The 8,732-nt window shown below is 36.1% G+C and overlaps 1 protein-coding gene across 1 annotated transcript; it reads right to left on the bottom strand.

Annotated features, from left to right (window-relative positions):
- Positions 1 to 2,483: 2,483 nt before the first annotated feature.
- Positions 2,484 to 8,298, bottom strand: LOC135758593 (GTPase KRas). The gene is made up of 5 exons (XM_065273137.2): positions 7,994 to 8,298; positions 7,587 to 7,698; positions 7,293 to 7,471; positions 6,446 to 6,605; positions 2,484 to 3,738 (listed from the first exon to the last, which is right to left on the bottom strand). Exons 2-5 carry the CDS (start codon positions 7,695 to 7,697, stop codon positions 3,625 to 3,627), a joined length of 564 nt encoding a protein of 187 aa, XP_065129209.1. The 5' UTR covers position 7,698; positions 7,994 to 8,298; the 3' UTR covers positions 2,484 to 3,624.
- Between the last annotated feature and the right edge of the window lie 434 nt (positions 8,299 to 8,732).

Raw genomic sequence — 8,732 nt, 5'->3', positions numbered from 1 at the left:
TGATGGTTTTCTCTTTTTTACACAGTGTTAATAAACTGTTGTTTATCTCTTTTAAGAGCTCTCCAAAACATTGGTCTTTGGTTATCCAGGCTAAAGTCTCCATCTAATAATAATATTCTGAGCATCAAAATTTGATTTTAGTCATTGATTTCGCTTTCAATCTTTGACATGGCCTGCCTTACTCAAGTCTACATTAAAGATATCAGAATTGTAGGATGACTTTATGTAAATCACAAAAAAATACTCAAGCTGGGTTTTCGCACACGGTGTAACATACAGGATTTATTATCCATTTTAAACCTTAATGGGACAGGGGTTTTTGTTTTGTTTTAGATGAATCCAGGACTAGGCTTTAGTTTCATTAGGAAGTAGTTTTTACAAAACAAACTTTACAAAAAACAATAATGGGTGTGTGCATCTTTAGACAAAACAAAGGCACTGATGTATGTTAAAGAGCACCTATTTCATTGCTAAAAAAAATCTTTATTTTGTGTATTTGGTATAATATAATGTGTTTGTGTGGTTTATGTTTAAAAAACACATTATTTTTCACACACCGTTAATTTTTGTAGCTCCAGATTTCATTCTCTTCTTGAAATGAACAGATTTGGAAAGCTGTGTCCCTGATTGGCCAGCTAATTTGTACGTTGTGATTGGCCAGAATACCTCTGCATCAGCCGGAAATGTGATGCTCCTTACCATGTTTGAAGGATTCGGTTGATAACAGGAGTTAATTTACAGGCTGTGAGTCAAAATGGGAGGAATTATGATAATGTCGGTCTTGTCTACATCACCAATCCCAGGAAGTAAACGGTTGCCTACAGTCCGTGTGTTTGTTGTAGTCCAATAAGAGATTTATGCTGAAAACGATAACTCGCATCATCGTTTACTTTTTGCATATCATTAACATGTACTAAAACACAATTACACACCGAAGGAAATCGTGAATTGGACCATTGGTGTTCTTTAAGATATGTCAGTACAAGGTGTTTTAAGTTAGCTCAAACATGCATTTTATTCTGGGACTATCGACTTTAGCACTGTACTGGAAACCACCCCATAATCAAATATGTAATAAGGAGCATCAAATTTTAATTTTAGTCAGTGATTTCACCTTAATCTCTGTCAACATTACATATATCAAGGTTATATTTTTACAGAATGCTTTTTTAAATGATGTAGAAAACCGTAAACCACAAATAATGAGTTTTCATACAGTCTCATAAACAGGATTCAAAACCTTAAAGGGGCGGTGTCCCAGACAGGGTTTAGATGAATCCAGGACTAGGCCTTATTTATAGTGATGTACAGATGTATTTATCGGCCGATTTTTGATGAATTTGAAACCATCGGCATATCGGCAATAGCACGAGAAAGGCCAATACCGATTGTTTATTAATTAACTGCATAAAGAAATCCATTATAAGTAAAAAAAAATAAAAAATTAGTTAATGTTATTAAGAAAATAAATGCTGAATAGTAAAAACCACCTTTGAAGGTTGTCATGCTGTCGTCTTATATTTGTTTTAGCTTAATTTGTGCCTCTCTTATTATGTTGGACAGTTGAATGTTAATTAGATCAAATCCATGTTCAGTAAAAATAATTTGATTCAGAAATAAACTAGATAACAATAGACCAACTGTATAGTTTTGTATACAAGTGTTTAATATCGGTATCGGCCAGAAGTTGTCTGTTTAAATCGGTATCCGCCCAAAAAAATCCTATCGGTGCACCCCTACTTATTTATATTAGGTAATTTAAGAAGTTGTTACGAAGATACCTTACAAAAAAAAACCACTAAAGGTGTGCATCTTAAGACAAAAAATTGTCACCGATATCTGATAAAAGTAAACAGTACAAGGTATTTTTAAATTAAAGCAGCTCAAACATGCATTTTAGTCTGGCACTAGGATAAACCCTGTTCAGTAAACTGCCCTAAAATGTTTTAGTCAAAAGGTGTTTGAACTTTGAAGTCGCTGATCAATCATACAAGCAAATTTGGGACATTGGCTATGTAACATATCTACAAAAAGTTGGACTTTCCTGTTTTCAGTGTTCCAAATAATATCTTGTGCGTTTATTTCAATCCATGTGGGCTTTGTGCAACCCTTTGGATTCCTCATCAGTTAATCAAAAAGAAAATACTAGCCCATGCACTTATAGGGGCAGGCATACTTTTTAAATACCAAAACAGTAGACTTCAGGACAGACATGGTAGCCAATGCAACGATTAACCTTGTATTATCACTGTAGACATACCAGTTATAAACTTGTGTTCCTGTAGCTTGTGTTTGTAACACAAAGGTCATGGTTCAATCTCAGGAACACAAAGTGATCTAATCTATACCTTGCGTTTGATGAAGCATCTACCAAATGGATGTTAAGGTGACCATCCTATGAAACAGATGTGATCACTGAAAACTTTATATAGAGCTTAGAAGACTGCTGGTAGAACCTGAACATTAAAAAAATGAGAGTCATCTTTAGCCAAAAGTCTCTTTATTCACAAAACATATAACTACAGTTGTATCATCATCATCATCAATGTGGCAAAAGGAATGTATCAATGAGAAGTTCAGATTATACATTTAGCCTTGCCAAAACCCATTATCTCTCTAAATAAAAAACATCTCTCTCCCTCCCCCAGTTCATGAATGCCTTATCACAGGTAGGAACAGTTGGCATTTTGCACATCATAATACATCAAATGTTAATGCCAAATATAATGCTGATAAGTGTTACTAAACAATTCAATATTCATTATTATAAAAAAAGACTAAATCATAAAATACTTTTTAAAAAAAGCAAAGGTGGGCTTCATTTATCACTTTTGGGAACTTGGCAGATTTTACCGAGTACTAGAAATCCTACTGATCAGTTACTAAATTAACCCCACAATACATGAGCTAGCCACATTTCCTGAGGACTAGAATACATGTTAGTGGTTTGAAATGTGGTAAACACTTTCACTGGGCTTACCCAGAGTTTCAGAAATTTCAGGGGACTTCTCGGCTTCCTTGTTTTCAGGCCATCACCAAAAAAGCCCATGTGGTCAGACAGACCAGACTGATTGGCTCACACATTTACTAATTTGCATGAGGCAATGCTCCTCCCACAATCCAAAATAAACAATGGAAAGATTTTTGAAATGTTTGGGGAGGATAACGAGGCTAACTTAGTTACAGTTACCCATTACCGGCTTAAAGTATATCCCGCCACCATTTTTTAAATCAATTAGAAATGAAAGGTCAATGTTACAAAAGAACGATTATAAAATGGTGACACAATCACTAGACTACTTTATCCAGCCAAATTTTTAGCTACAAGTGGTCATAGCATTATACTGGATAATGTTGTGTCACTGTGGCAAAATATGATTCTTCCGTAACAATTTCACAGACAGACGATTCTCAATGAGGCTTAGAATCAATGAATCACCCACCCTGCAATATACATACAAACAAACAACACACACAGCCAGCTAGGTTCCTATATTTCAGGCTGACAATAAAACAAAGTGTGTATGCATGTGCGATGCTACAGTAGTGTGTGTGTGTGTATGTGTGATCTTGAGTGCATTGCTATTACAGGAGTGCTGTGCCAGGCTGTACGCGTGTGTATTGCTATAAAAGCGTGCAACGTCTTTGAGTGTGCTTTTTACTCTTTTTATTGCTGCGGTTCGTCTCCTTGTATTTTCTGATCTCCCGCACGAGAGAGTAAAACGCCTCTTCCACTCCCTGCAAACAGTATTTCAAAATGATACAACATTTACACATTTTGCCAACAGATAAAATTATATTTTATAAAATAAATAAATACAATTTTATATATATATATATATATATATATATATATATATATATATATATATATATATATATATATATATGAAGAGTTTGGTTCCAAAACGCAATAAATCCATTTTGACAAATTTTGGTAAAAACGTGTTTTCTATACCAAGAAAGTGACAAGATGAAAAACACTATTTTCTGTTACAAACTTTCACATAGCATCTTTAGGTTATAAAAACATAAAAAATTCAAATCCATAACTTGATTTTCAAAGATTTATTATAAAAACTAAAAAAAAATCCACAAAATGCAATAAATCCATGACACTTTTTTTCAAAATTCTATGAATCTATTAAATCTATGTATAAATGTGCATTCATTTTTGCCATTTTATATTCATTAAGTTGAACAGTTGTACACAATGATGTAAAAAATAAACATTAATGGCATTAATCAAAACACTTACTTTGTCATATTAGGAACACTGTCATTGCTGCGCGGTTATACTTGACGACCGCTTAACATTTTTCACAGCGATCAGCTGTGATTCTCGTTGACTTTGAGTAAAATTATAGAAAGTTTTCATAAGATCCCCTGGGGTTCATGTGTTAGCACGAGTGAAGTTAGATGCTGTCGGGAGAACAAGCGATCGTCTCCCGAGTGCCTCTCCTGTAAATTATTAGATATTGATGTCTTACATTTCTTTCCTGTCACAGAGGCAAAGCCACCACAGGTTTATCAATGCTATTAAAGTATTATTTTGTTTTTGTTTGTTTGTTTGTTGATCACGAAGTACAAAGTAGATGAGGAAAACTAGGACTCCGTGTACTCAACCCGCCACCATTGTTTGTTTACATTGCGTGGAATGGTGCACTGTAATATGTGGAGTGGATTTATTGCATTCTGTAGAAAAGGAGGAGTGGCGTTTATTGCGTTTTGGGAAAAAAGGGAGAAAAGATGACAGAATAACACAGCGGATATTGGATTTTGCATAAAATTAAGAATTTACTTTGAAATAATGACCTGATATAATACTGATTTTGGCAGAAACTCATTTTTTTCAAAAATGGCCTTTATTGCGTTTTGGAACCAAACTCTTCATATATATATATATATATATATATATATAGCATTTTAACTCTTTCCCCACCAGGTTTTAAAAAAAAAGTTGCCAGCCAGCGCCCAGCATTTTTATGATCTTCCAAAAAATGTTCTTCTTTAAATATATAAACATATAGACGGTTTCATCGGACGCACGTGCGCTGACGCAATACAAGTCTGGATCCAAACTTTACTTCCGGTTTCGTTTTTTTATGGTCTGACTAGTTGCTCAACTGATCTCTTGAACAAATGCCTCGTCAAAAATAACAAATGTTTTGGTTTCCTATGAAATCTGTTTTGTTTTTTTGCTTGTTATATAAATAAACTACGTTTAAGAACTTGGTTGTTATTTCTTCTTAGCGGAGTTTACCGGAAGTTACGTGCGGACCACGACAGCCGCTTGTTTATGTTGTTACTGCTGAAACAGTCTATAATATATCAAATGAAAAAACTACACTCGGTTTAAAAAATTAAAAATGTTTCATCCTATCTTCATTTTCCCAAATATGGGTAGGTTTCTTCAAAAATACAAAATTTTGAGCAAAAAGCTAAGATAATTGCCTTTTTGCAAAGAACTTTTGATAGAGATCAGATTCAGGGCGATCATCAAAGCATACACAGAGGTTGCTTTCGGATTTAAAGGAATAGTCTACTCATTTTCAATATTAAACTATGTTATTACCTTAACTAAGAACTGTTGATACATCCCTCTATCATCTGTGTGCGTGGACGTAAACGCTGGGGCGCGCTGCGACACTTCGATAGCATTTAGCTTAGCCCTATTCATTCAATGGTACCAAACAGAGATAAAGTTAGAAGTGACCAAACACATCACGTTTTTCCAATTTAAGACGAGTAGTTATACGAGCAAATTTGGTGGTACAAAATAAAACGTAGCGCTTTTCTAAGCGGATTTAAAAGAGGAACTATATTTTATGGCGTAATAGCACTTTTGGGAGTACTTCGACTCGGCGCAGTAACACCCTCCCTCTCCCATTATGAGAGGGAGAAGGGGAGCGGACTTTTCAGGCGAGTCGAAGTACTCCCAAAAGTGCTATTACGCCATAAAATATAGTTCCTCTTTTAAATTTGCTTAGAAAAGCGCTACGTTTTATTTTGTACCACCAAACTTGCTCGTATAAATACTCATCTTAAATAGGAAAAACGTTGTTGTGTTTGGTCACTTCTAACTTTATCTCTGAGTGGTACCATTGAATGAATGGGGCTAAGCTAAATGCTATCGAAGTGTCGCAGCGCGCTCCAGCGCTTACGTGCACGCACACAGATGATAGAGGGATGTATCAACTCTTCTTAGTTAAGGTAATAACATAGTTTAATATTGAAAATGAGTAGACTATTCCTTTAAGAAGTTGCGTAAGAGCGACACCTGGTGGATAATAGCAGAAATACGGATTTCCGGAAAAACTCGTCATTGGCAGGAAAGCGTTTGCTCTCAACTGGCGAGTTAACTCGTCAATGGCAGGGAAAGAGTTAATTATGCATTTTAATCAGCACAGGTCAATTTTAGTTTCAAAGGTTAGTCTCCGCCCACCTGTCTTGTCTTAGCCGATGTTTCGACAAATGGAACTCCGTAACTTCTGGCGAGCTCTTGGGCTTGACGCGTCTCTACGGTACGAGAAGCCAAATCACTTTTATTGCCCACCAGCACCATCGGGACGTTGTCACTGTCTTTGACACGGTTTATCTGCTCCCTGCACAAACACACACACACACACATAAGAGGGCTCATTTTTAAGCAAACAAATATGATTACTTACATATGTGAAATTCAACTATGCTTTCTGTAACTGCACGTTGACCTTCTTACTCATCAATCTGTAATTCCACATTGGGCTTACTCATCAATCTTTTAGTTCATGCTACCAAATAATACAAAAAAGGAAGTTATGACCGGTGATGTGAGTTTCCAAGCCGTCATTTCTAGTCTAGCAAATTTTCCATTTGATCACATTTAGAGTGTATTCAGGAAGTTAAATGGCCCTATATGCAGTTAGTCCTTGACACAGCGTATAAGTGCGTATCACAGGATATCCACACGCCTTAGGTCTAAAAATGTGTTTGATGTTTACCATTATAAAAGACTATTTAATATAAATGATGGGATGATATGAATCCTACGTGTATTTTTCTTTTGTTTTGGGGCCTATGTATGTATATATGGTGAAAACCGGTTAATCCATACACATGTAAGGGGAGGGGCAATCTGACATCATGTTTGTTTAATTCACCTAACCTGCATGTTTTTGGCCAATGGGAGGAAACCGGAGTAAACCCACGCTGACACAGGGAGAACATGCAAACTCACACAGACAGGACACCTGACCTAGCCGGGGCTCGAACCGGGGAACTTCTTGCTTTAAGGCAACAGTGTTGTGTACCTGTAAAGATGAACATCCTCAAAAGACTTGACATTGTTGATGGCAAATACACAAAGAAAGCCTTCTCCTGTCCTCATATATTGGTCTCTCATGGCACTGTACTCTTCTTGACCTGCGGTGTCCAGTATGTCAAGTAAACATGTTTCCCCATCGATCACGACCTGCTTTCTGTACGAGTCCTGCATGGAATAGAGACAAGGGCTATCACAAAGTCCTGACAGTCTTTCAATCGATTGGTTAATGGTGATCAACAGCAAAGAGATCAGTAAAGACAAAGATCATACATACTCATACCTCGATAGTGGGATCATACTCGTCTACAAAGTGATTTTGAATGAGCTGGATGGTCAGGGCACTTTTTCCAACACCACCAGCTCCGACAACTACCAACTTGTACTCTGTCATTCTGGGTAAGAGAGACAACAGATGATAAACTGACTTGTTTTAATCAGAAGAAACCAAAAACCGGAAATAAACAAATACTACTTAAACTGGTAAACACTTTTAACTCTCTGCAATATGGCAATCATTTACAGTTTAGAGACACTTAAGACTAAGGCTAACGAAAACTTTTCTTCACTAGCCCAATTTACTTAAGTTAGCCTGTTAGTGCCAGACTGAAACAGCATTAGCTTTTGACGTTTATCCCGACGACTTTCAACAGTTAAGAAGTTTATAACTGCATTATTTTAGTTTTCTACCTCGTTTGTAGTTGTTAACACAGGTCCGCTCGCCCAAACCAAGCGCTTTTAGGTGAATTCGTATTGAATGAAGTCCAAGGATTAGCCTCTGAGCCACATTACGATCGATCGGACAAACTAAACTCGGAGATAGGTCAGATCTACTTGAGCTGATTAAACTTCATCCGTAATGATGTGAAAACTTTAGTTTTTGTAAGTTTGGGGAAAACGCGATTAAAAAAATCACGATAAATCAAATAAATCCGCCCATAGAGGCATTAGCTCGTTTCGGCTAAGACTCTCCCAGATTCATTGTGGGCGAGGAGGGGGTGGGATCTCAAGGTACAATGACCAATGAAATGTATCCGGTCTGTCTCTGTTCGTTATTCTATTGGGCGAGGAACAAACGGAAGTAAGAATTAACCAATGGTGATGTAATGCCTCTTTCCAATTTTTCCTTTATGTTCCGCCTTCTGAGTCTGGACCAATCAGATCGTTTAAAATATTAAAAGGACAAAGGGACGTGTCATCAAAAAATTTTGTAATAAGGGGGAACAGTTATACAAATATGACCCATAGCTTCACTGTTAAAGATATAATTTTCTATAATGAATATCCCAAATGATTTTATAAAAAATATTTATTATGCTAAATTGTTCATCCACAAACAAAAATGGCTTAAATGCCCTCTGTAATTTCCACTTTTTTTTACTTAAATAAGATCCATTGTCTCATCTCTGACTTATAAAAAACAAAAAAT

The sequence above is a fragment of the Paramisgurnus dabryanus genome, chromosome 3 (assembly GCF_030506205.2).
Source record: "Paramisgurnus dabryanus chromosome 3, PD_genome_1.1, whole genome shotgun sequence".
Lineage (NCBI taxonomy): Eukaryota > Metazoa > Chordata > Actinopteri > Cypriniformes > Cobitidae > Paramisgurnus > Paramisgurnus dabryanus.
This window is presented reverse-complemented; position numbering and strand designations above follow the sequence as displayed.

Excerpts from the sequence above, each read along its gene's own strand:
- LOC135758593 (XM_065273137.2), bottom strand. The coding sequence starts at position 7,697 with ATGACAGAGTACAAGTTGGTAGTTGTCGGAGCTGGTGGTGTTGGAAAA. Across the intron at positions 7,472-7,586 it reads AGTATGATCCCACTATCGAG|GACTCGTACAGAAAGCAGGT; the intron begins GTATGAGTATGT and ends TATTCCATGCAG. Across the intron at positions 3,739-6,445 it reads CATCGGCTAAGACAAGACAG|GGAGTGGAAGAGGCGTTTTA; the intron begins GTGGGCGGAGAC and ends TACTGTTTGCAG.